This window comes from Ahaetulla prasina, chromosome 14 (assembly GCF_028640845.1).
Source record: "Ahaetulla prasina isolate Xishuangbanna chromosome 14, ASM2864084v1, whole genome shotgun sequence".
In the NCBI taxonomy this organism is placed as follows: Eukaryota; Metazoa; Chordata; class Lepidosauria; order Squamata; family Colubridae; genus Ahaetulla; species Ahaetulla prasina.
The window spans coordinates 12077656-12105641 of NC_080552.1; the positions used below are offsets into that span (position 1 = coordinate 12077656).

A 27986-nucleotide genomic window follows, 5' to 3' on the forward strand; every position below is an offset into this window, starting at 1 on the left:
TTATTTATTTGGGGGGTATTTTTAACATTGTGTTGGGAAGGAAGGCCTCGTTTTGTCTTTGTCTGCTGGCGTTGCAACACTCCAGTACAACCCCCCACCCAGAGGTGGGTTTCAGCAAGTTCTGACCAGTTCTGGAGAACCGGTAGTGGAAATTTTGAGAAGTTCGGAGAACCGGTAGTAAAAATTCTGACTGGCCCTGCCCCCATTTATTCTCTGCCTCCCAAGTCCCAGCTGATTGGAAGGAAATGGGGATTTTGCAGTATCCTTCCCCTGAAATGGAGATTTTACTGTATCCTTTCCTGCCACTCCCACCAAACCACATCACGCCCACCAAACCATGCCCACAGAACCGGTAGCCAAAAAAAAAATTGAAACCCACCACTGCGGCCCCTCCCCCATCCCCCACACAAAATATTTCATTTCTTCTGCTATCATTATGAGTGGATGGAAGGTCTGCCGTGACGTATCTGGGCTGCCAGGATAAGAAAAAGTTAGTTTTTTTCCTTAATTCTTATTCACCCTCTGTCTAGGAGAAAGTGGGCTTCAGGAGAGGGGCATGTATCTTAGGGATATTTATTAAGATGATGAAAGTATTTGAATGGATGCTTTTAATTCAAAAGAAGAAAGGTATTAATACTTTATCTGCAATTGTTCCCTTCCTTCCTTCCTTCCTCTCTTCCCTTTCTTCCTCCCTCCCTCCCTTTTTCTTTCTTTCTTTCTTTCTTTCTTTCTTTCTTTCTTTCTTTCTTTCTTTCTCTTTCTCTCTCTCTCCCTTTCTTTCTTTTTCTCTTCTCTTCTCTTCTCTTCTCAGAGCACAGTTTTGTTATCCTCTGAATTAGGTTTAGTGAGGTCTTGTTTTGTTTTGAATCAGACTTTTTTTTTTAACCTATCAGTTCCTGCTGGAAACTGACTTAGCAGTCTCTCTTTTCCATGGTTCTTATTCTTTTGTCAGTTTCACAATCAGTTTCCCTGAAAACCTGATCTAATCAGTTTCACAGTCTCTTGGACAGTTTTTCAAAGCTGATACGAAGTTCCCAGCTTGATTTCCACACGCACCCCAATTTGCATAAGGACCATGTATCTTCTGCAGCAGCAGCATCCCACCACAAATACAGCTGGTACTATAGCATTAAAATATACCATATCTAGAAGGAACAGTTTGGCCTAGTGGTTAAGGTTCCAGGCTAGAAACCAGGAGACAGTGAGTTCTAGTCCTGCTTAGGCATGAAAACTAGCTGGTTGATTTTGGGCCAATCACTAGGAGACTGGGAGTTCTAATCCCAGTTTAGGCATAAAAGCCAGCTGGTTGATTCTGGGCCAATCACTAGGAGACTGGGAGTTCTAGTCCCAGTTTAGGCATGAAAACCATTTTTGAGCCAATCACCAGGAGACTGGGAGTTCTAGTCCCAGTTTAGGCATGAAAACCAGCTTTGGGCCAATCACCAGGAGACTGGGAGTTCTAGTTCCACCTTAGACATAAAAGCCAGCTGGGTACTTTGGGCCAGTCCCTTTCTCTCAGCCCAATTCACCTCACAGGGTCGTTGTTGTGGGGAAAACAGGAGTAGGTAGGAGTTAGATCTTAGATACCTTCAGCATCTTGAGTGACTTATAAAGTAATAGGGGGGGATTAAAAACATCCAAATAAAAAACAAACTAAATAAAATACAGAAGACCCCGTTTTCAAAACTCACAAAAGCAAAGCATATAAGAGAGAAAACGGCGTCACGCTGACAGAATGCCTTCGTGCAGATTCACCTCAAACACCTGACCCGGGCATTGGATGTTAGGTACCATAAACCATCAAACAGATGTGCTCTGTTGCTGTCTTCAGTTCGAGTCACAAGGGGCAAAAGTTGCATTCCACAAAACCATCTCCATTCCAAAAGCTTTCCTTACCTGAGGTCACGTAGGGTAAAAAGAACCCAACCCAAATCAGTCCTTCCAGAGGCTAGACATTATGGGTCACGCTAGTTTACTTTAGCTTCCTCGCCGTAGAGGAGAATGGGGTAAGTAAGGGGCTCCATTTACAAAGCTGGTGCAGACAATTGCATCGGTCAGACTCAAATTCCTTGTCCGTCAGGAAAAAAATTAGAAACGGAAGAAAGCTCTTTTTTTTTAAAAAAAAAAATTGAGATGAAAACTTGCATCCCATGATATTCATAAACGAGAGGGTCACATGAAAACCACTAAAGAGAGAGAAAAAAGGACAACTTTCAGAGCTGGTAACAAACGGCTGATTTGGAATAGTGCCTCGTGAGAGAACATTGGAGTGAGCAGGGCTGTTTTGAACCAACAGGCACAAAACCTACATAAATCCTGAAGAAAGAAAAAAATCCCGCTAAATGCCTCTTCTTAAAATGTTTTATAAGACCAGACACGAACTTGGGAGCCAATTCAAGACGTAAGGTTTTTCTTTAAAAAAAATATTGCTTTAGCGCTGTTCATCTTTGTTAAGGATCTCCAAACTGGACAACCGTAAGGCCTGTGGACTTCAATTCCCAGAATTCCCCAGCCAGCCGCTTTTGCTGGATTGTTTATGGCAGGAGTCTCCAACCTTGGCAACTTTAAGCCTGGAGGACTTCAACTCCCAAAATTCTCTGTTCTCTAAACTGGAGTGTCCAACCTTGGCAACTTACTTTTGGACTTCAGTCTTCCTTCAGCTAGCTGGGGAATTCTGGGAGTTGAAGTCCACCAGGCTTAAAGCTGCCAAGGTTGGAGATCTCTGGTTTATGGTATCTAACATCCAATGCGTGGGTAAGGCTTTGAGGTGAACGCTGCTGGGGAATTCTGGGAGTTGAAGTCCACAGGTCTTAACAGTTGCCATGTTCGGAGACCACTGATGTTTGTCTTGAGTTCAGGACCCTCCACTCATCCTTTAGCCAGCAGGGGGGCTTTGGGGGTTTGGAGGAGTGAGGGAAGTGGCCACAGAGCCTGAATTGACCACCAGACACCCCACATTCTCCCACTGAAGACCACTTCCACCAGCAAGATCTTCAAGCAAAGTGTGAAAGATTTCACATACCAAAACAGCTGTGGGCTCAGGGGTGAAATCCAGCAGGTTCTGAAGAACTGGTAGCAGAAATTTTGAGTCGTTTGGAGAACCGGCAAATACCACCTCTGGCTGGCCCCAGAGTTGGGTGGGAATGGAGATTTTGCAATATCCTTCCCCCAGGAGTGGGGAGGGAATGGGGATTTTGCAGTATCCTTCCCCTGGAGTGGGGAGGGAATGGGGATTTTGTAGTATCCTTCCCCTGGAGTGGGGAGGAATAGAGATTTTGCAATATCCTTCCCCTGGAGTTGGGAGGGAATGGAGATTTTGCAGTATCCTTCCCCTGGAGTTGGGAGGGAATGGAGATTTTGCAGTATCCTTCCCCTGGAGTGGGGAGGGAATGGGGATTTTGCAATATCCTTCCCCTGGAGTGGAGAGGAATGGGGATTTTGCAGTATCCTTCCCCTGGAGTTGGGAGGGAATGGAGATTTTGCAATATCCTTCCCCTGGAGTTGGGAGGGAATGGAGATTTTGCAGTATCCTTCCCCTGGAGTGGGGAGGGAATCGGGATTTTGTAGTATCCTTCTCCAGTAGTGGAGAAGAATGGAGATTTTGCAGTATCCTTCCCCTGGAGTCGGAAGGAATGGAGATTTTGCAGTATCCTTCCCCTGGAGTCGGAAGGAATGGAGATTTTGCAGTATCCTTCCCCTGGAGTCGGAAGGAATGGAGATTTTGCAGTATCCTTCCCCTGGAGTGGAGAGGAATGGGGATTTTGCAGTATCCTTCCCCTGGAGTTGGGAGGGAATGGAGATTTTGCAGTATCCTTCCCCTGGAGTTGGGAAGGAATGGAGATTTTGCAGTATCCTTCCCCTGGAGTGGGGAGGGAATCGGGATTTTGTAGTATCCTTCTCCAGTAGTGGAGAAGAATGGAGATTTTGCAGTATCCTTCCCCTGGAGTCGGAAGGAATGGAGATTTTGCAGTATCCTTCCCCTGGAGTCGGAAGGAATGGAGATTTTGCAGTATCCTTCCCCTGGAGTCGGAAGGAATGGAGATTTTGCAGTATCCTTCCCCTGGAGTGGAGAGGAATGGGGATTTTGCAGTATCCTTCCCCCGGAGTTGGGAGGGAATGGAGGTTTTGCAGTATCCTTCCCCTGGAATGGGGAGGGAATGGAGATTTTGCAGTATTCTTCCCTTGCCACGCCCACCAAGCCACACCCACAAAACCGGTAATAAAAAAAAATGGATTTCACCACTGTGCGGCTCTGCTGGATTAAGATGGAAAAAAGATATCACCCACCCAACTAAGGACGATGTGAAACTGATTCTTGGATACACTGGGCATACAATTTGAGTTATCAACCTTATAATAAATACAATAATAAACCTAATTTCCAATATAACAAAGGTAAATTTAATAAAATGTTTAAAAGGCGGGTTAAAAAGCAAATAAATAATACACAAATGAGATTAAGGCAGCACTACAGGGAAAGATAGAAAGAGACTGCCGAGTGGGTGTGTTTGTCCTGTCCTTAGATGGAAGTTCTGTGTGGAATCAAGATCAAATGTTTGCTTGTCTCAGCAACTCCCTCCGTTTCGAAAGCTTGTTTCAGATGTCCTTATTTCCACGCTACCTGTTTGCACCTGAATTTTTGTCTTGCAATCCTTTCCTCTTTCTGCTTCGGGGCACAATTCTTTAAATACGTAAGCGGTGATACATTATTGAAATAATGCAAGAGCCTGGGTTTTTTTTCTAAAGATTACTTTTAATATCACATGAATATCCAATGTTAAATTAAAAATAATAAAGGCTGTCTATGGTTAATCTGGGTGCAAAAACCCCGTTCCTTCTTCGCTGATTAGGTGCTATTATTACAACATTGAGAAAATGCTTAAACTTGGTACTGGTAGAACTGCAAACCAACTGCACTTTCCTCTCCCCTCAAATCCTGTTTTTCTTCTCCTTCTCTTCTTCCTGAAGGTTTTGTAATCCTCCAGATCCCAGTTGTAAGACAACTTCTTCCTCCTCCTCCTCCTCCTCCTCCTCCTCCTCCTCCTCCTCCTCCTCCTCCTCCTCCTCCTCCTCTTCTTCTTCTTCTTCTTCTTCTTCTTCTTCTTCTTCTTCTTCTTCTTCTTCTTCTTCTCCTTCTCCTCCTCCTCCTCCTCCTTTTCCTCCTCCTCCTCTTTTATGACCTTTCTAGCCACGGTTGTTAAATGAATCACTACGGTTGCTAAGTTAGTGACCCAGTTATTAAGGGAATTGAGCTCCCCCATTGACTTTGCTTTTCAAAAGGTTGCAAAAGATGATCACACGAGATCGTTGGGACACGATCATAAGAGGTCATAAAAGAAGCCATTTGCCAAACATCTGAACACTGATAATGGGGATGCTACAAAGATTGTAACTGTGGAAAAAATGGTCCTAAGTCACTTTTTTCAGGGTCATTGTAACTTTGAATGATCACTAAGTGAACTGTTGTAAATCAAGGACTATCTCTTAATTCAGGCACTGCAAAAATCATTTATTAAACAGGGGTTAAATCTTTTTTTACAGGGTACAGAAACAAATAAGACATACAACATGAATAGAATAGAAATGAAAATGAGGACCCAGATTGTTGGGGGCAATAAGTTGACTTTGTATATAATATACAAATGGATGAAGACTATTGCTTGACATAGTGTAAGCCGCCCTGAATCTTCGGAGAAGGGCGGGATATAAATGCAAATAAAAAAAAAATAAGGAGTAGAGTAGAGTAGAGTAGAATAGAATAGAATAGAATAGAATAAGGAGTAGAATAGAATGGAATAGAACAGAACAGAATAAAGAGTAGAGTAGAGTAGAGTAGAATAGAATAGAATAGGAATAAGGAGTAGAGTAGAATAGAATAGAATAGAATAGAATAGAACAGAACAGAATAGAATAGAATAAGGAGTAGAGTAGAGTAGAGTAGAGTAGAGTAGAATAGAATAGAATAGAATAGAATAGAACAGAATTCTGTTCTGTTTTAGGCCCAGTACTCTTCAACATCTTCATCAATGACTTGGACGAGGGGATAGATGGGGAACTCATCAAATTTGCAGATGACACCAAGCTGGCAGGAATAGCCAACACTCCAGAAGATAGGCTCAAGTTACAGAAAGATCTTGACAGACTTGAACATTGGGCGCTATCTAACAAAATGAAATTTAACAGTGAAAAAAGTAAGGTTCTACATTTAGGCCAAAAAAACAAAATGCACCAGTACTGTATATGTGGTACCTTGCTCAATAGTAGTACCTGTGAGAGGGATCTTGGAGTCCTAGTGGATAACCATTTAGATATGAGCCAGCAGTGTGCAGCAGCTGCTAAAAAAGCCAACACAGTTCTGGGCTGCATAAACAGAGGGATAGAATCAAGATCACGTGAAGTGTTAGTACCACTTTATAATGCCTTGGTAAGGCCACACTTGGAATATTGCATCCAGTTTTGGTCGCCACGATGTAAAAAAGATGTTGAGACTCTAGAAAGAGTGCAGAGAAGAGCAACAAAGATGATTAGGGGACTGGAGGGTAAAACATATGAAGAACGGTTGCAGGAACTGGGTATGTCTAGTTTAATAAAAAGAAGGACTAGGGGAGACATGATAGCTGTGTTCCAATATCTCAGGGGTTGCCACAAAGAAGAGGGAGTCGGGCTGTTCTCCAAAGCACCTGAGGGTAGAACAAGAAGCAATGGGTGGAAACTGATCAAAGAAAGAAGCAACTTAGAACTAAGGAGAAATTTCCTGACAGTTAGAACAATTAATAAGTGGAACGACTTGCCTTCAGAAGTTGTGAATGCTCCAACACTGGAAATTTTTAAGAAAATGTTGGATAACCATCTGACTGAGATGGTGTAGGGTTTCCTGCCTGGGCAGGGGGTTGGACTAGAAGGCCTCCAAGGTCCCTTCCAACTCTGTTGTTATGTTATGTTAGAATAGAATAGAATAGAATTGAATTCTTTATTGGCCAAATACATTTGGTATATGTCGTATGTCAGGAAGCAAGTGATCCAACAATAAAAGACATCAATTACACGTGAAACATGAACAATAAAAAAACATAGATTCTAGTCTAGATAATATTCCACCTATGGCAGTTTTATGGGTGACAGAACTGAAACCAAGACAGTCCAGGTGCCTTTTGGGGCAACCGTAAGGTTGTTTTTAGTGTTTGTTAAGTTTTTGGGAAAACTGTAAGGGGCATGCATAAGCCTAGCCTGCGTGCCTACCGTCCCTGTCCTAATACTCCTTTATTACTTATTCTTTTCATGTATCCAAATTATGTTTATACTTTTCCCCCGTTATCCTATATATGACTGACAAAATAAATAAAATAGTAAAATAAATAAACAAATAAACGGTAACCGACCTGGATGATTGAGCACCTCCATAGAAAAGAGATCAGAGAAACGTTTTGCAATCCTCCCCCCTGCCTAGAAAAGCAAACGCAGCCCATTGTGTAATAAGGAAGACTCCCAAGACTCCTATGAATAATCCTTTTTTATTTTTAAATTGGGTCTAATGAAGAGCTTGCCCAATTAGGATTCTAGGCAAAGCATCCCTTTTGCCAATAAGAGAAGGACCAGCCCTAGGATGTCCCATTGACCCGAGCGCCTCCTAGGCGTCTAAACAAGGAACTACCATTCCCGGCATGCGTTGGGTTTAAAACCCAGTGCGCAGGTGCATCGGGCTCGCTGAGAAGCTGCTTAACCGAGAGGTGAGTTGGAAAAGGCAGAATTGTTGGGTGGGGGGGTGTCGGGAATACCGGGAAGGAGAAATTGAGGAATGGGGCAAAGCACCCCCTTAATTGCAAACCCTCTGCAACCCTCCTACGTTGCTGGCGGGGCTGCAACTCCCAGGGTATGTTGCAACTGCGGGCGGAGATAATGGGCGTTGTAGTCCCAGCTCATTTGTCCCTGGGGAAGGCAAAACAGGCTGCTGGTGCAATTCCCGGGAAGGGGAGTCCCCTTCCTCTTTTCCCGGGCTCCCCGCTGCATGTGGGGGTGTCAGCCCAGGAGCCTCGGGAGGGCGAGAGGGCAGGAACGAGAACCGGGGCTCAGAAAAAGCTTTTTTTTTTTTTTGCATTTGCAACCTGGCGCCCTCCGCTGGGTGGGTGGGGGAACCTGGACTCCCGCGTCCTCTCTTTCATTTGCCAACCAGCTGCGCGACGTGTTGGTGGTGGGGATGGTGGGCCAGCCTCGTAATCCTAGCCGAGGGAGGGGCAAGGCTGCCCTCCCCCAGGGGAAATCGGATTTGGGGTTGCAAAAATAAGGGGATTTCCCAACACTCCCCCCCTCCCGGGGATACAGTCCCCTCACATCCTGGACATAAACTGTTTCAACTCCTACCCTCAAAACGACGCTATAGAGCCCTGCACACCAGAACAACTAGACACAAGAACAGTTCCCCCCCCCCAAGGCCATCACTCTGCTAAACAAATAATTCCCTCAACACTGTCAAACTATTTACTAAATCTACACTACTATTAATCTTCTCATCGTTTCCATCACCAATCTCTTTCCACTTATGACTGTATGACAGTAACTTTTTGTTGCTATCATTAAGGACTAGGGGAGACATGATAGCTGTGTTCCAATATCTCAGGGGTTGCCACAAAGAAGAGGGAGTCGGGCTGTTCTCCAAAGCACCTGAGGGTAGAACAAGAAGCAATGGGTGGAAACTGGTCAAAGAAAGAAGCAACTTAGAACTAAGGAGAAATTTCCTGACAGTTAGAACAATTAATAAGTGGAACGACTTGCCTTCAGAAGTTGTGAATGCTCCAACATGGAAATTTTAAAGAAAATGTTGGATAACCATCTGACTGAGATGGTGTAGGGTTTCCTGCCTGGGCAGGGGGTTGGACTAGAAGGCCTCCAAGGTCCCTTCCAACTCTGTTGTTATGTTATGTTAAGGGTTAAATTGCAACCTATGACCATCATTTGTGTTGTAAATGTTGTACCTTTGATGAAGGTATTTTTTTCCTTTTCTTTTATGTACACTGAGAGCATATGCGCCAAAACAAATTCCTTGTGTGTCCAATCACACTTGGCCAATAAAATTCTATTCTGTTCTGTTCTGTTCTGTTCTGTTGTATTCTATTCTATCCCAGCAGCTGCATTGCCTTCTCGGTAATAACAGCTGCTTCGTCCTTATTACTAAAAGTAGTGTTTCTTAAACTTTTTTTTTTCCTCTTAGGACCCACCCCCCAATCTTGTCTCTTGGAGGACGCCCAAAGAGCTTTGCTTTGCGGTGGGGGTGGATCTAGACATACATGTTTAGAATAGAATAGAATTCTTTATTGGATACAAGTAGATAGATAGAAGATAGAATTTTTTATTGGCCAGATGTGATTGGACACACAAGGAATTTGTCATTGGTGCATAAGCTCTCAGTGTAGGTAAAAGAAAAGATACCTTCATCAAGGTACAACACTTACAACACTTAATGATGGTCATAGGGTACAAATTTAACACTTAATGATACAACACTTAAGGATAGCCATAGGCTACAAATAAGCAATCAGGAAACAATATCAATATAAATCGTAAGGATACAAGCAACAAAGTTACAGTCATAAGTGGAAGGAGATGGGTGATGAGAAGATTAATAGTAGTGCAGATTTAGTCTGATTGGACACCCAAGGAATCTGTCTTTGGTGCGTATGCTCTCAGTGCACATAAGGAGAATAAAAGACATGCATGGACAATAAAAAGATGCAACGCTTAGTGATAGTCAAGGTTACTAATAAGCTATCAAATGGTACTAGGAAACAAATAGAAACAATATAAATTGAAAGATACAAGCAACATGGTTATAGTAATAAGGAATAAGAGATAGGTACTAATAAGGAAGAGAAGAAGAATAGAATAGAAATAGAATAGAAATAGAATTCTTTATTGGCCAAGTGTGATTGGACACACAAGGAATTTGTCTTTGGTGTATATGCTCTCAGTGTACATAAGGAGGATAAAAAACATTCCTCACGAATAAAAAGTTTCAACACTTAGTGATAGTCAGGATACTAATAAACTATCAAATCATACTAGGAAACAAAACTAATATAAATTGAAAGATACAAGTGACATGGTTATAGTAATAAATGGGAAGAGATAGATTAAAGAAGATAAGAATAGTAAGACAGTCTTAGTAAATTATTTGACAGTGTTGTGGGAATTGGTTGTTAAGCAGAGTGATGGCATTTGGGGAAAAACTTCATTATATTTATTTATATATAAATTTATTATATAAAATGACTATTTTTTATTATTCTCTCTATGGCTTTGCATGTATGCTAAGTGCTTCTGTACTTAGACAGATTCCTTGTGTGTCGTAATTATCTCAGCCAAATAAAGTATTGAGTAAATACTTAAATAAAGTATTAAGTTGAATTTCTGGATCTGTTCCCTCTCCTTTTTGCAAAGCTGCTCAAACCATCTTGACTGTTTTCCAAGTGTCACTGTTGCAAAGAAAACTGGTTGCATCCAATTCTCTCCTTCAGTCCAATGCCCGGTACATCCTTCTCCATTTCTTCCTTCTCCATGGCTCCAACATTCCTATTGTTGCAAGCTGAAAAAAAAACCCCAGATTTTTGTTGCGCAGAGAGCTGGAATTCGGTGATCCTTTCCCCTTAAGAATTCCCCTTACTGAAGCTGTTCTACACATTTTCCCCAAGGTTGGTGGCCTCGGGGGGGAAAAAAAGGAGAGAAAAATCTAATTTTTAAAGGAACTTTGTAAAACCTTTTTTCAAATGTTAAAAGAAGCGGCATCTGTTTGGCCCTGAAAACCTGTTTGGGTGAAAGGTGAGGATTGCGATCTGCGTTACTCACTGCAGAGGTTGTATTTGAGTTTTGGAAATAATGGAGATTAAGAGACAGCACCTTCCTTTTTCGCCTTCAAACCAATCCAACCTTGCATTTAACAGTAACAGAGTTGGAAGGGACCTTGGCGGTCATCGTCTAACCCCCTGCTCGATGCAGGAGACCTATACTAGAGATTTGAACTGCTGAACGAATATAATTATATATAATTATGTACCTTTTAAAAGTATTTTTTAAAAGAAACGGCAAGCGGGGAAGTGGGCGACTGGGCATTGGGTGGGCTTGCGGTGGGGGGGCAGGGATTTTTGCTACCGGTTCTCTGAGCCACCCGCCGCCATCGCTACCGGATGGGGCAATCCGGTCCGAACCGGGAGCATTTCACCCCTGGTCATAACCATAATCATATTGTGGGTTTTCTCCCCATCTCAGGATCGGGTTGTGAGCCTGCTGTGCTTCCTCTAGAACAAGCTAACTATCCATGGCTCATCCGGGCTTTGCTTGTGAACCTCCTCCTGATGTGGACACAGATGACTGTCTTCCGGAATATTCATATATCTTCAAGCCTGACATCCTCAAGTAAGTATTCCCAAGGTGCTAGGCCTCTTTAAGGTTCCCGTAAACCTGGTTGGGTTGGGTGGGAATAGGGAAAATGGAGAATGGAGTGGAATGGAACATATTTTCATATTTGGTGGACTTGCAAGAAAATTAAGGTCTTTTGGATAAGAATTTGGTGGATTATTCAAAATGTACTGAAGAAGAAGATAAAGTTCCTGCCACAATTTTTCCTTTTGGGAATTATAATGGATTGTACAGGGATTGAGACTAAATTGATTTTGAACTTAATAACAGCAGCAAGACTGTTGATTGGACAATACTGGAAGAAAGAAGAGATACCTACAATAGAAGAATGGATATTGAAAGTTATTAATTTGGCTGAGATGGCTAAAATCTCAGCGTTTTAAAAGACAATACGAGGAAAGATATTTAATTGAATGGAAAAATGGATTGATTATCTACAAAACAGATATCAGATTAAGAAATATCAGATTGCCTTTGAATAATTAGAAAGTTATTTTATGTAATGGGAGGGGTTGGGAGGCAAAGTGCTGTTTTGGGAGGCAAAGTGCTGTTTTGGGAGGCAAAGTGCTGTTTTGGGAGGCAAAGTGCTGTTTTGGGAGGGAGGGGGAAAAATGTTTTTGTTTTTTTAAAACTCTTTCAATAAAAAAAAAAAAAAAAAAGAGAATGGAGTGGAATGGAATGAAGCTGGAAGGGACCGTGGAGGTCTTCTAGTCCAGCCCTCTGCTCAAGCAGGAGACCCTTTACCCGTGATGGCGAACCTATGGCACGTGTGCCGCAGGTGGCAGACGGAGCCCTTTCTGTGGGCACACGAGCCATCGCCCAGCTCAGCTCCACTGTGCATGCACGCATGTTTCCTGCTGGCCAGCTGATTTTCGGGTCTGCCCTGCAAGCGGGAGACACGTGGAGGGGACCTACCTTTCTCCTCATTTTCTGCTGCCTGTGCCTTCTCAGATCTCCCAACCGTTTTGGAGGCTTCCCCTCCCAACTGTTTTGGGAGGCAAAGGCTTCCCCCCCCTCAGCCGTTTTGGAGGCTTCCCCTCCCAACTGTTTTGGGAGGCAAAGGCTTCCCCCCTCCAGCCGTTTTGGAGGCTTCCCCTCCCAACTGTTTTGGGAGGAAAAGGCTTCCCCCACTCAGCCGTTTTGGAGGCTTCCCCTCCCAACTGTTTTGGGAGGAAAAGGCTTCCCCCCTCCAGCCATTTTGGAGGCTTCCCCTCCCAACTGTTTTGGGAGGAAAAGGCTTCCACTCAGCCGTTTTGAGGCTTCCTCCCAACTGTTTTGGGAGGCAAAGGCTTCCCCCAGCCGCCATTTTGTAGGCTTTCACACACCTCCAGCCGTTTTGGGAGGCAAAGGCTTCCCCTCAGCCGTTTTGGAAGCTTCTCCCCCCCAACTGTTTTCAGAGGCAAAGGCTTTCCCCCCCACTGGCATTTTGTAGGCTTTCACACACCTCCAGCCATTTTGGGAGGCAAAGTGCTGTTTTGGGATGTGAGGCCAAAAGGATGTGGGGGGTCATGTGTGCATGGGGGGGTTGCATGCGCATGCAAGGGTTGCACACATACGCAGGGGAGCAGGGCATGTGGGAGTGGTATTGCATTATGGATGTGGGCACATGCGCGCGGCGATAGCGCATGCGCATACACTTTTGTCACCCGAGGAAAAAAGGGTTAGACATCACTGCCCTATACCAGGGGCCTTCAACCTTGGTCCCTTTAAGACTTGTGGACTTCAACTCCCAGAGTCCCTCAGCCAGCAAAGCTGGCTGAGGAACTCTGGGAGTTGAAGTCCACAAGTCTTAAAGGGACCAAGGTTGGAGACCCCTGCCCAATACCATTTCAGACAAGTGGCTGTCTAGTCTCTTCGTAAAAACCTCCAGTGATGAAACACATACAACTTGTGGAGACTAGTTGTTCCACTGGTCCTCACTCTTAGGAAGTTTCTCCAGAATTCCAGGTTGCTTCTCTCTTGGATCAGTTTCCATCTATTGTTTCTTGTCCTGCCTTCAGGTGCTTTGGAGAATAAGTTGACCCCCTCCTCTTCGTGGCAGCCTCTCAAATACTAAAATACTGCTATCATGTCACCCCTAATTCTTCTTTTTCTCCTGTAATATTTCGCCTTATCCCACCTTGTTTGTTTAAAATACAAGTTAGCTACGAGAGAAGTGGTGTAGTTAAGGATTGGGAAGATTGTTGCCAGTCATGGAAACGCTTATCAGTCCAATATACCTTGCAAGGTTATTGTGGGGATAGACTAATAGAGATTCCCCTGTAAGCTACCTACAGCTCCTGGAAAGAAAGACAGGATATATAGGTAGTCCTCATTTATCAGCCGCGGTTGGGACCTGCAACTCTGTCATTAAGTGAAGCATAATTGTGTGCTGATGATCTCCAGCTTTTCTTTGCTTTACAGACCTACCAGGGTTGTAAGTGCGGGCATGGGTTGCAAATTTTATTTTTTTCATCACCGACATGATTGCAAATGCTCGCTAAACAAGGCAGTCGCTAAACAAGGAAGACCAGCCATTTTTATTTTATTTATTTATTTATTTATTTAATTAAACTTTTATACCGCCCTTCTCCCGAAGGACTCAGGGCGGTGTACAGCCTTTATTTAAAACAATTAATATACACACTAAAATAACAATTAAAAAGCTTATTCAATAAAAGGCCGAAATTAAAACCATCCAATTGACCATATAAAATACCCAATAAAATTACAATTGAAAAATTTAAAATTTAGAGTTTAAAAATCAGGCCAGTCCCGCTTGGATAAATAAATAAGTTTTCAGTTCCCGGCGGAAGGTCCGAAGGTCAGGCAATTGGCGTAAACCGGGGGGAAGTTCGTTCCAGAGCGTGGGAGCTCCCACAGAGAAGGCCCTTCCCCTGGGGGCCGCCAGCCGACACTGCTTGGCGGACGGCACCCTGAGAAGACCCTCTCTGTGAGAGCGTACGGGTCGGTGGGAGGCATGTGGAAACAGCAGGCGGTCCCGTAAGTACCCAGGCCCTAAGCCATGCAGCGCTTTGAAGCGCTATTTTCTATTTTTGTCAGATTAATTTTACTTCCGTTTTAATGCTGCTGGTTTTATGCTGGTCTGCAGCTGAAAGAAAAGCAACTCAGCATTGCCTTGCTAAAAAACACCTTTGTATTTCCTTGCCTGTCACATTAAACATGAAAGCCAGTTTAGCGTAATGGTTAAGATGCTGTCCTGGAAACCAGGAGACAGCGAGTTCGAGTCCTCTCTTAGGCATGGAAACCAGCTGGGCGACTTTTGTGCCAATCACCAGGATACTGGGAGTTCTAGTCCCGCCTTAGCCATGAAAGTTAGCTGGGTGATTTTCAGCCAATCGCTAGGAGACTGGGAGTTCTAGTCCCGCCTTAGCCATGAAAGTTAGCTGGGTGATTTTCAGCCAATCGCTAGGAGACTGGGAGTTCTAGTCCTGCCTTAACATGAAAGCTGACTGAGAGACTTTGGGCCAGCCACTCTTGCTCTCAGCCCAACTCGCCTCACAGGGTGGTTGTTCTGGGGAAAGTAGGCAGCAACAATAGATATGCCCCCTGCCTTGTGTTTTATATAAAAAGGGTAGAATATAAATCTAATAGCAATTGCACTATAGCAATAGCACTTGGACTTATATACCACTTCACAGTGCTTTGCAGCCCCCTCTAAGCGGTTTACAGAGTCAGCCTATTTGCCCCCAACAATCTAGGTCCTCATTTTACCCACCTCGGAAGGATGGAAGGCTGAGTCAACCTTGAGCCAGTCAGGATCGAACTGCTGACAGTGGGCAGAATTAGCCTGCAAATACTACATTCTAGCCACTGCACACCATGGAAGGAAGGAAGGAAGGAAGGAAGGAAGGAAGGAAGGAAGGAAGGAAGGAAGGAAGGAAGGAAGGAAGGAAGGAAGGAAGGGCAATAGTGTTTAGACTTATATACCACTTCACAGTGCTTTGCAGCCCCCTCTAAGCGGTTTACAGAGTCAGCCTATTTGCCCCCAACAATCTAGGTCCTCATTTTACCCACCTTGGAAGGATGGAAGGCTGAGTCAACCTTGAGCCAGTCAGGATCGAACTGCTGGCAGTTGGCAGAATTAGCCTGCAAATACTACATTCTAGCCACTGCACACCATAGATGGAAGGAAGGAAGGAAGGAAGGAAGGAAAGGCAATAGTGTTTAGATTTATATGCCACTTTACAGTGCTTTTACAGCCCTCTCTAAGCGGCTTACAGAGTCAGCCTATTTGCCCCCAACAATCTGGCTCCTCATTTTACCCACCTCGGAAGGATGGAAGGCTGAGTCAACCTTGAGCCAGTCAGGATCGAACTGCTGGCAGTTGGCAGAATTAGCCTGCAAATACTACATTCTAGCCACTGCACACCATGGAAGGAAGGAAAGAAGGAAGGAAGGAAGGAAAGAAGGACGGAAGGAAGGAGAAAAGGAAGAGCAATAGCACTTAAGACTTATATACTGCTTCACAGTGCTTTTACAGCCCTCTAAGCAGTTTACAGAGTCAGCCTATTTGCCCCCAACAATCTGGCTCCTCATTTTACCTATCTCGGAAGGATGGAAGGATGAGTCAACCTTGAGCCCAGTGAGATTCGAACTGCCGAACTGCAGCTAGCAATCAGCTGAAGTAGCCTGCAGTCCTGCACTCTAACCACTGAGCCACCTCAGCTCTAAACCATTCCTGTCCAGTTTTGCCATCTTTCTCATTTTCTACTTTCTAGGTTTTATTTAAGAAGTGTTATTAGTCTGGGTCACTAGCCTGTAATAAAGAATATGATTCAATTTTCCCCCCCCATTTTTTTTTTAACTCCTTTAATTTTGTGAATTCTGGAATTTCCTTTCCAGTGTTTAATGCTTCTTCACTTGGGAGCCACCCAGAGTTGCTGGTAAATAAATAAGTAGATCAATAAGCAAACTGTGTTGGTAGCGCCTGATTTCAGACGTCTCCTTCTGATTTTTCTAGCGGAAAAGTGGCTTTCATCACAGGCGGCGGCTCCGGTATTGGATTCCGCATCGCTGAGATCCTGATGAGGTAAGGATAAGCAGATCTCTTTCAGGATCTTCAGCCGGGATCTTCTACACAGTCTTGATTTAATCTTAGCAAAAGGGTCTGGAATATTTCTATCTTACCCATTTCCGCGGCAGGGTGGCTGCATTTTGATCTCTGGCAAACAAATGGGGTTTTCTCGGTTGAGACGAGAGCATCTCCCATGGCTGTCCTGCTGTTTTTTCTTAGAACGTAGAATCGTAAGGCTGGAAGGGACCTTGGAGGTCTTCTAGTCCAACCCCCTTGTTCTGTCCCCCTCGCCTCAGTCCGAGCGATGACTTAATTAGCCGGCACTATCAGCTCTGGCAGCAAACTAGCGAGTGTCTGCCAAGTGTCTCTGTTATCTCTCTTGATGAGTCAAACAGGAACAAACAGTACTTCAGTTGTAGTTTAAGCAGTTGATTTGCCTGCTACGAAGAGGTATAGCAGCCCTTGCTGCTTTTGTATCCTGTGGGGTGTGGCTCCATGACTCAGCACTTCCTAGGCCTGCCCCACCCCTGCTTCTGTTGCTCCCGCCTCTCCTGCCTATGAAACCCAGGGTCCAGCCAGGCCTGATTGCCATCAGCCGGGTCTGGAGGCATGGCCTGGGGGGGGAAGAATCAGGGGACGGAGGCCTCGTTATCTCCTCCACCTGGCCTGCCTCTGGCTTCTGGAGCTGAGCCAGGGAAGCTGGTGCTCCCGAGGTAAGTCCTGATGGCCCTTCCCCCTCACTTTCCAAGTCACTTTCTGGCAGGGGGCCCAGCTCGGGGGGCACAGACACAACACCCCTGCTCAAGGCAAGAGAACCTATGCCATCCTTGTCAAATGGTTGTGCAGTCTGTTCTTGAAAACCTCGAACACCCACAACTCCAGTGGGAAAACGGTTTCATTGATTTCCGTATTTTTCGGACTATAAGACACACCAGAGTATAAGACGCACCAAGATTTCAAAGAGGTAAACAAGCAAAAAAAAAGGTTTTGCCCTGCCTGGTGGGCCAGTCCTGGAGTCTGGGGAAGGCTCGGACGATGGCTCTGAATCGGAGGCAGAGAGAGAGCCAAGGGCATCTGGCAGTTCTTTGCTGCTTCCGGAGTCTCCGGAATCTGACTTCAGCAAGGCAGAAGAACAGTATGAGCCTGTTGCCAGTGTGCGCATGCGTAGCACTGCCAGGAGGCAGGAAGCAAGTAGTTCATCTGGCCGATTCAAGATTTGAAAATTCTGTTTGTGACTGTGTGCCAAGTTTGCCTGGCCCTGCGTCTGGAAATTGCCGTATTTTTCAGAATATAAGACACACCTTTTTCCCCCCAAAAAGAGGGTGAAAATCTGGGTGCGTCCGAATGTAGCCCTACCTAGCTTCTCGAGGTTTCAGAGGCTGAAAAAAGCATCAGAAAAGAAGCCCCCAAACAGAGCTTCAGAGGCTTTTTTTCTGAAGCTGTTTTGGAGGCTTTCAGAGGCAGAAAAAAAAGGCAAAAAAAAAAAAAAAGGCACAGAGCTCACAACCAAGGAACCTGTTGCTAAAATTCACCTCTGGGAACAGCTGACTGGGGGTATTCCGGGAGGCCCAATCCACCTGCCAATCAGCTTTTTTCTTATTTTCCTCCCCAAAAACTAAGGTGCGTCTTATACTCCAAAAAATACGGTAGCTCTTTGGCAGCATTCCAGGTGAGATAGGTGGGTGTTGTTAACCTTTCTCTGAAGGACTGTTTATTGAGCCTATGAATTAAAGAGGTTCGCTAGGACTATGTTTCTGCTGTTTAATTTCTAAGGAAGCCTAGGTCAGAACAAAGAAAAAAAGTTTTTGCATTCCTTGACTTCTCTGTCTGATCTTGGGAATTTTTCCTGCAGGCATGGTTGCCAGTGTGTCATTGGCAGCAGAAACCTCGAACGGCTGACGGAGGTGAGTGGCTGAGAAATCCTGGTCGTTTTACTGTCCCGTTTGGGATATTGGTATCCGTTTCCCCCAAAATAAGACATCCCCTGACAATAAGCCCAATTGGGCTTTTGAGCGCATGGCAATAAGGCTTAATGACCAAGTTGCCAATGCCAGTTGTGGTCACTAAATGATAACTACCTGTTCTTACTTTCCCGTGTTACTATAGATACGACGTTTTGATTTTGTATGGTGTGTCAACCCGATACAGATTGCACGCTTTTGTTAATTGTTGAATTAGCTAGAGATACCCACTCAGTGGTAGATTTATGCAGTCAAAATTGGATAAATGCAAATGTTCTGACCCACCTCCCCAAACACGACAAACCCTGTGAAATTAACTCAAAAGATTCCTTTATTATTCACATGTGGTGGACATGCATTGAAGCGAAAAGATATTGGACTAAAATACACACGTGGTTGGAAAAAAATAATTAAAAAGCATATTGACTTTTAAGCTAGAAATCTTTCTGTTGGGAATTATACCGGAGATACACACTAGAGATATAAAATATTTGATTGTGAATATTATTATAGCAGCTAGGATTGTATTTGCAAAAAATTGGAAAAATGAAAAGTTACCTTTGCAAGATGAAATAATTAGAAAAATGCTGGAATGTGCAGAGATGAGTAAATTAACATTTGAAATTAGAGAACGTGAAGATAAACAATATTATAAAATATGGGATTTATTCTATAATTGGTTGAATGGAAAGATATGTTAGGAAAAATGAGTATAAGATATATGTATGGAAGAGATGATTATTTTGTGAATGCACAGGAAGATATGTTGACACCCTTACAGCACGTTGTAATGGAATTGATTTGATGAGGTTTTTTATTTTATGTTTAAAAATAAATAACATTTTTCAAAAAAAAAAAGATTCCTTTATTAGGAGCGCCAGGAGCCCCAGCAAAAAGTTTCTCGCTCACTGCAGACTAATGAGTCTGTCCAGCAGGCGAGATGAATAGTTATTTGCCACATCTATTCATCTCTGCCCCCTGTCTTTTATCCCCAGAGCTAGGGTGGGGCTTCGCTAGCAGCAGTGGCTCTTCTGCCCCAAGGATCGGCCCATAGATTTCCACTGCTCTCCTCTCCTCTGCCTTCTGCACATCCAGGCAGCTGTCTGATCACCCAAAATCTTTACTTCTCCTGACAGGCGGCCAAGAAACTCTCCGCAGCCACCGGCCAGAGATGCCTGCCTGTCTCCCTTGATGTACGGCAACCTCAAAGCATTTCAGCAGCTGTGGACGAGGCCCTCCGAGAATTTGAGAAGATTGACATCCTAGTTAACAGTGAGGGTTTGGTCCTCTTGGAGGTTGGAAGTTCTCCCCATCTGCAAGTTTCAGGCTGGGAATGGGTGGTCCCTGAAGGGTGATCTTTTTGGCTGCTGGAAAGGTTCTGGTAGTTGAATTCATAAGTGGCCCAGTGCGCTTTTTCATACAGATCCTCTGCATCCCATCTTCAACTTTAGAACCCAGGGGTGAAATCTACTTACCTTCCCATCCGGTTCGGAAGTGTGCGCTCTGCATGCACACGCTCCGCTTGCACATGTGCGCGCATCATGTGCAGTTTTGGACCCTTAGTGCATGCGCAGAGGGTCAGAAACAGGTTACTTCCTGGTTAAAACAGGAAGTAATGATGTCTGGGCAGGTGGGCAGAGCTTCGCACTTGCCACCGCTACCAGTTCACCGAACCATGCGCCGCCATTGCTACGGGTTCACCAATAGCATTTCACCCCTGATCCAACCCCACAGAAATATTGTCTCAAGAACGTTGGATTTTGTATATTTTTGATCAGTTAGGGTTGATACCCACCTCAGTCCAATGTCTCTTTTGAGTTCTCCGGAGTTGTGTTTCTCAACCTGTGAAATGTGTGCAACTTCAACTCCCAGAATTCCCCAGCCAACATAGAATTCTGGGAATTGAAGTTGTACCCATCTTCAAGTTGTCAAGATTGAGAAGTGCTGTTCTAGAGCAGGGGTCTCCAATTTGGTCCCTTTAAGACTTGTGGACTTCAACTCCCAGAGTCCCTCAGCTGGCTGAGGAACTCTGGGAGTTGAAGTCTACAAGTCTTAAAGGGACCAAGGTTGGAGACCCCTGTTCCAGAGCACCTATTTTCATGATGCAAGTGTTAGGCTGATGTTTAGTTAAAATCCCCTATCGATAGCCAAACTTCTTGGCCACTGGACAGATGTTGCATCTAGCTCAGGGGTCTGCGACCTTAAACACTCAAAAGAGCCATTTGGACCCGTTTCCCACAGAAAAGAAAACACCAGGAGTCACAAAACCTTTCCCGTGCCTGACTATTTCTTGATCGGCCACAAAACTAGCATATGTAGTTGAATTAAATGTTCTGTTTTCTTCTGAAACTTTTCTTTTCTTGGATTTATCCATGGTTGGCCTACCGGGGGGGTTTAAAAAGCTCAGTAAATAGCGTGCCGGCTGGTGTCGCACATTGGTGGTTATGATGCATATTTTGCGAGAGAGGGAGCCGCAGCAGAGGGGTAAAAGAGCCACATGCAGCTCCAGAGCTGCAGGTTGCTGACCCCTGATCTAGCTTAATTTCAGACATGGATCCCTACCCTGAAGGATCCAACCAATCTGATTAATAACGGATGTGTTTATCAGGATATCATCACGTGCAACAGCTTCTGTGGTGGGAATTTCCATATGTTGAGATGATACGAATTCAGGACTGCAACCCAACAGGTCACACACACTGTCTGATTTGTTCTTTTTCCACTGTCTTGTTTCTCAGATGCTGCCGGCAACTTCCTTTGCCCTGCTAGCTCTTTATCGTTCAACGGTTACAAAACGGTGATCGAAATCGACACTTTGGGCACCTTCAACGTCTCCAAAGTCCTGTATGAAAAATACCTTCGGGTAAGAGGCTCTCGGTTGTACAGAATAGTCCTTGACTTGCAGCCATTCGTTTACTGACCGAAGCTACGCCAACGCTGAAAACAAATGACTTGAGAAGCACTTCTCACCACACAAAATGCAGCAGCTGTCTCATGGCGATTCCTTCTTTGCACAGTGGTTTTCAGATAGACCATCTCTGGTCCTGGAAGTTCCACTTTCTTCCCGAAGGCTGTAAAAACAGGGTTGCAGTATTCACCCTGTGGTCACGTGAGCCAAATTCAAGTGATTGCCAACCGGCATGTGTTTATAATAGTTACAATGTCCTGGGGTTGTGTGATCACCTTTTGCAACCTTCTGACAAGTCAATGAGGAAGACCGATTCGTTTAAATAGCGATTCACTTAATAACTGGGTGACTGACTTATTGACTTCAGTGGTTCACTTAACCACTGAGTCAAGAAAGGTCGTAAAACGGGGCAAAATTCACTGAACAAATGTCTCACTTAACAACGTACATTTTTGGGCTCAATTGCGGTCGTACACTGAGGACTACCTGTGCAATTGGGACCAGAATGTCTGTTGCTAAGGAAGGTGGTTAAGGCGGCCATACCTGAAATTATGGCCATTTTTGTCAATGAATGAATCATTGCGGTCATGGCCCCATCTTGACGTTTTTGATTCCTCTCCGGATGTCCCTAAAATGGACATTTCACTCTGGGGGAGGTGAGGCTTCAGTTAGCCATTTGCCATTTTATTCTTTATTTCTTAAAATGCCACAAAGGGTGGTTATGAACTCTTTTTTTTTTTTTGACGTTGATGTCAGTTTTGGAAGGCAATTTTCTTTTTGCTTCTCAACTGCCACATATTTTAGCTGGGGAAGTTGGGAGGGGGTTGTTGTTGGAGCGGTAGAAAGTTAGTCATAACAACATTCCGTATTCAAGGACTTTTGCCCGCATCTAATGTAGACTGCCTGAAGATTGTATCCAATTGAGGGTGAAGAGTTGATTGGACAATGTGATGAACTTGCGGGTGTGGGGCAGGGCTGTGAACTGTCATCGGGTGTGGAAAACCTGGAAGCTTTCAGTTTCGGGTGTTCCCAGTTGTGCCAACATGACATCTCTAATAAATTGGAACTTTGAGGAACCTCAAGCCTCAGAGCTTTATTTCGTTGCGGGTGTTCCTTCGAACTCTGACATTTGACCTCAACTTTGCTGCTTGCTTTATTGACATAGGAAAATGGCGGCGTCATTGTCAACATCACAGCCACCCTCAGCTACAGAGGCCAAGCTCTCCAGATGCATGCTGGGACCGCCAAGGCGGCCGTAGGTATGAGGACCAAGCCCTCTGTGTTGTCTCTTCTTCTCACTGGTAGCTCTGTCTAAGGTTGAGGGCTTCGCTCCTCTCCTGGCTGAGGATAACGGATCCTCAGGAAGGAATATTATAGCCACTCCCTCCAGTAGACCTAGCCGTATCATGGTAAGAACCGTCTTTTGACAACGAACTCCAATTTAGCTGAGATTTTGGGGAATCGGAGAACAAATCCTCTTAGTTTTTGAGTATATTTTTTCGACGATAGACTTAGATTGCATGGACTTTTCCCTTTTTTCTTTTTCTTTTTGACTTTGTGTAACGCTGTGTGCCGGAAGCCGCATATTAGTTGCTTATTATCTTCTGCACAGCAATGATTAAAATCCTGACTCCAGGGCTTCTCCAGAACAGTTGCTGACAAATTGGAAAGTACATGGAAAGGGTGAAATATTAATTAAATCAAGTTAATTCTTCATCCTCTTGTCCACCTTAGAAGGTGTACCCCAAGGCCGAAGAATATACGTTCCTAATTCTTGATGGGACCAAGACGGTATATCTCCAAATTATGCCTTCGTTTTGTGAGCCATATTCTCTTCCTCCTTCAAAAAAACAGAGTTTTAATCGTGAAATAACTTCTTCGTATCACGAAACCCTCTAGAGCAGGGGTCTCCAACCTTGGCAACTTTAAGCTTGGTGGACTTCAACTCCCAGAATTCCCCAGCCAGCTTTGCTGGCTGGGGGATTCTGGGAGTTGAAGTCCACCAGGCTTAAAGTTGCCAAGATTGGAGTCCCCTGCTCTAGAGTTCTAATTCTAAATATTCTTAACCCATCTGTCTCTTCACAGAGGCTATGACAAAACATCTGGCTGTGGAATGGGGGCCTCAACGAATTAGAGTGATTAGCGTTGCCCCCGGTCCCATCTCGGGCACAGAGGGGTACCGCCGCTTAGGTAAGTCTTCTAAACGGAGAACAGCTTATAAGGTAAACTGCTAAGAAAGCTTCTGAGGTAGCTACTAAGACAACAGTTAAGTCTTCTAAAAAATTAGCTCTTGAAAGGGGTGAGTGCAGGGGTGGGCTTCAAAAATTTTAGCAAAGGGTTCTCTGCCAGGTTGCTGTGTGGGCATGGCCATGATGGGCGTGGCCTAGTCAGCCTCCTGCACCACAGCGGGAGGGGCGAGTGGTTTTGCCCTCCCTGGGCTCCGGAGGCTTTTTTCGAGCCTCCGGGAGGGCAAAAACGGCCTCCCCAGGTTCCGTAGGCCCTCTGGAGGCCGGAAACGCCCTCCCCGAACCTCTGTGCACATCCTGCACTTATCTGCATCCAAAATGGGCTGCGTGGAGACTCCGGGGAGGGGAGGGGTGGGCGGGGCCACTCAGGAGTGGGATTTGGGGGGTTCTCCGAACTGCACAGAATCTTAGAGCTTCTCCCAAACCCCCAGCAGCCCACCCTTGGCTGAGTGTATATAGAGAAAGTGTGGAGCATTCATAATGACACCGTGGTGGCCGCCATCATATTTTTTTGGGAGGGGAACCACACCCTGTGGAGACCACTGGATTGATCTGTGGGCTGATGTCGTTCCACGCTCCTGTTTCTTCTTCAATGGGCCAACGTTGTGCTTTTCTTTTGTCCTAGTTCCACCCAACTTTGAATCCGACCACTTCTTCCAGAACATTCCCCTCCAGCGGGCTGGGAACAAGACAGAGATTGCTCACAGTGTCCTCTACCTGGTTAGCCCCCTCTCGTCGTACGTGACCGGCACAACGCTTGTGGTGGACGGCGGACACTGGATGACTTCGGAGAATTCCTTTCCCTCACTGTTGGGTATAGCTAAGCTATAGGTGAAGTTTCTTTCCCGCTCGGTGACTTTACAAGCAGGTCTCCTCTGAGTCACCTTCCACATCTGGTCCAAATTGCGTTCCTTGCCATAGCTCAGAAGTGATTGGCTCCAATCTTCTGGGATGTTTTTTTTTTGTTTTGTTTTATTTTTTGGGGAGGGGGCTTCCTAAGCCTGAGAAGACTTCACCCAGGCTTGGGTTCGCAACCCAAATCATCTTCAAGAAAGATGATATTCTGTATGAGATGACAAGGCCATAAAGAAATGGGGCGATAGCTGGCAGGGAAATGCCTACCATGATAGTTGACAGAGGATTGTGTGGTTCTTCATTCACACCCTAGCCTGTCTCCATATGAAGAGCTAGCCAACATCCTAGGGAGTACAGTTGAGTATAGAATCAGAACATAACCTTTATACAACAGTCCTACGAGGTTGGTCAGTCTTAGTGTGCTCTTAAGTTTCATAGAACAGGGGTCTCCAACCTTAGCAACTTGAAGACTTGTAGACTTCAACTCCCAGAATTCCTCAGCCAGCAAAGCTGGCTGAGGAATTCTAGAAGTTGGAGTCCACAAGTCTTCAAGTTGCCAAAGTTGGAGACCCCTGTCATAGAAGATGCAAGCTTGATTAGGAGATGTTTTGGTTTCAGGCCTTCGATAATAACATGTTTATGGGTGCAGTTTAGCGCACGGCTCTTCATGGCTAGGTTCAAATTTAAAATGCTTTTAAAAGTAAAAAAAAAAAAAAGTGGGCCACACCCACCCAGTCACATTACCCGCACCACCACCAAGCCACGCCTACAGAACTGGTAGTAACAAATTTTACATTTCACCCCTACAGCAGGGGTCGTCAACCCCTGTTCAGCGGACTGGCACCGGTCCGCAGCATTCCAGCAACCGGTCCACGCAAACAAGCATAGCCCCATCCACGGGATGCAGGCAGCACACAAAACCACGCCCCCTCTGGTCCACAGAAAAACTTTTCTTCATGGATCTGGTCCCTGGTGCCCCAAAGTTTGGGGGCCACTGCAGTACAGTGTTTTCCAAACTTTGCAACTTTTAGGATGTGTGGACTTCAGTTCCCAGAATCCTGCTGGTTGGCGTGTTCTAGAAGTTGGTGTCCATGTGGATAGCTGGAAAATTCTGGGAGTTTGAAGTCCATACATCTTAAAAGTTGCAAAGAGTGGGAGATACTGGCTTAGTGCATCATGGAGACCCAGCTATTTAGGCTTATCGTGTAATGAACGGCTTAAGACCAGGGGTCTGCAAACTTGGCTCTTTTAAGACTCGTGGACATCAACTCACAGAGTTCCTCAGCCAGCTTTGCTGGGAGTTGAAGTCCACAAGTCTTAAAAGAGCCAAGTTTGCAGACCCCTGGCTTAGCCTGTTGTATAAAGTTGTACAGATGTGGCTGGTTTGACAAGACATAATAAAAAATCTATGGCTTGGCACCAGATATAGCCACAGTTATATTTTTGAATATGCGGTTCTAACTCAGTTGGGCGAAGAATGGAAGGCTGGAATCCTTTTGAACCAGTTGATCTGAAGGGGAGTAAATTTGAAATCAATAGGGCAGACCGGATTCCCCTTTGGAAAGTCCACTCCCATCTCTTCCTGCTGTTCCCTAATTAGCCTGGGCTTTGAATGGTTCACCAATAAACCACACCAGCAGTTCAAAGTTCATAAGAACTTGTCTTTCTGGCTTTTTTTTTTCTTTTTAAATGGAAAAAGAAGATGCCTTAGCTTTTTTTTTTAATCCTTTTGTCTTGTCATGCCTAGTTTATTTCGTTAGAATCATAGAGCTGGGAGGGGCCCGGGAGGCCATCAAGTCCAACCTCCTGCGCCCTGCATAATTATACCGCTGGATAACTATCCAGCCTCTGTTTGAAAACCACCCGTGAAGAGGAAGAAGCCATAGTGCAGGACTATAGTCCAGTTGTTCTCAAGCTTTTCTTCATCACCCTTTTAAGAACCTTTTATGGCCATGGACCCTCAAAAGACTTAAAATTGAAATCATGGCATTTTTTCCCCAAGCCTTTGCAGACCTCCTGTGATGACATTGTGGTCCTCCTCAGGGGTCGGCGGGCCACAGGTTAAGAACCACTTCTTTAATCCATTCTGCTGATAGAGAGCTCTTGCGGTCAGTGTCTCTGGAGATTCTCAGTCCTCCAGGTCATGGTTGTCTCAAAAGTGCTTTTTTTCAAGAGGCAACTGGACTTTCTGGTTTTTCTTTGAAGACGGTTCGCTTCTCATCCAAGAAGAGCTGAAGAAGCTTCTTGGAAGAGAAGCGTCTTCAAAGTAGAACCAGAAAGTCCAGTTGCCTCTTGAAGAAAACACCTTTGGGAACTCTCAGGGTCAAGTTCTTCTTAACATCTCATTTACATCCTTGTAGTTTCGCCCCATCTAGTTTTACACCCTGGAGCAAGTGGGAATAAGTCCGAACCTTCTATAAGGAACAGGGTCCTCCTGTTCCTCTGCCTCACTACTGTCAGCCTCTGGAGGCTCCGGAGTCCGCACATTACTCTCAGATGGCCTTGGCCCCATCTGTGCCTCCAACGCAGAGTCCTCCAGGACTGGCCCACGTTCTTCCTCAGCCTCATTGCTGTCTGACTCTGTTCCAGCTCTGCAGGCTGCTGGCGGACCACAACATTCTCAGGAAAAACAGTCCAGTTGCCTTTTGGAAAAAAAAAAAATTCCTTTGAGATAACCATGACCTGTGAATCTCGAGAGACGTTCTGATCTGACCGTTGCTTGATCTGCTGCTCTTCCTCCTGTCTCCCAAGGTCACTTCTACATACCACCACTCCCCAAATCTACTTTTTGAGTTCTAGAATTAAGTTTTTATTTCAAGATCATTTCTCTACTCGGCTATTTCTTGTTCTCCTTCCCCCTCCCCACCTTCCATCTATTTGAATGTCCCATCAAGGTCATTTCCTGTCTCCTTGGTTTGTTACAGATTTCTGGAGCACGGAACTAAAGAGGGATAAATGAGAAAAGGACCCCCGACATTTTAAGAAAGTGCCTTCAGTGCTGCTCCGCGAACCGTCTGTGGCATTGTACGTACGGATAGCAGCCACTCACCTTTAACTAGTTACAAGGTAGTTTAGATAACCTGGGCCAAGCTGGTTTGTAAGATGGGTCTTTGTCGCACAAAGATTGGTGGTGGTGGCACAAAATGCTACAGACTGCACATCCTGTTCACCCACCACCAGAAAGGTGGTTGAGGCCGAAGTCCACCGATGGCAGAAACAGCTTTGACTATGATCTGATCGGTTTGGAAGCCTTCGTATCGTTTCCAGTTCATTCTCAATCACAATTTGAGGTCCTAAGTGGTGAGTCTGTGTTTGTCCGGCTCCTGCTGTGCGTGACATTATCTGCCCCCCAAATCTATACCCCTAATAAAATAAATACTCTCCCTTTTCGACAAACTCCCTTTTTACAATCCTGTAATTCGGGGCGGAGTCGAGGCGATTGGATGGAGCTGAGCATTTACTGGCCGGATGCCCTTCCCGATGCCACGGTGGAAGTTCTCGTTCGTCTTGTAGCGCTGTCAACCCCGTTCAGTAGCCATTCCGGAGAAGGATTTGCACGGCGACGATTGGATGTGTTTGATGGAATGATGTAG

General features: G+C 45.0%; 1 protein-coding gene across 2 annotated transcripts; it reads left to right on the plus strand.

Annotated features, from left to right (window-relative positions):
- Positions 1–7635: 7635 nt before the first annotated feature.
- DECR2 (2,4-dienoyl-CoA reductase 2) lies at positions 7636–27970 on the plus strand. 2 transcript variants are annotated; one of them, XM_058156906.1, is made up of 10 exons: positions 7636–7727; positions 11257–11403; positions 16370–16438; positions 18276–18327; positions 19521–19656; positions 21123–21247; positions 22458–22551; positions 23378–23482; positions 24164–24352; positions 27318–27970. In XM_058156906.1, exons 2-10 carry the CDS (start codon positions 11306–11308, stop codon positions 27350–27352), a joined length of 903 nt encoding a protein of 300 aa, XP_058012889.1. In that variant the 5' UTR covers positions 7636–7727; positions 11257–11305; the 3' UTR covers positions 27353–27970. The 2 variants fall into 2 exon arrangements, with proteins under 2 accessions (XP_058012889.1, XP_058012890.1); XM_058156907.1 differs by having other exon boundaries at positions 24164–24369; positions 27318–27963.
- The last annotated feature ends 16 nt before the right edge of the window (positions 27971–27986 follow it).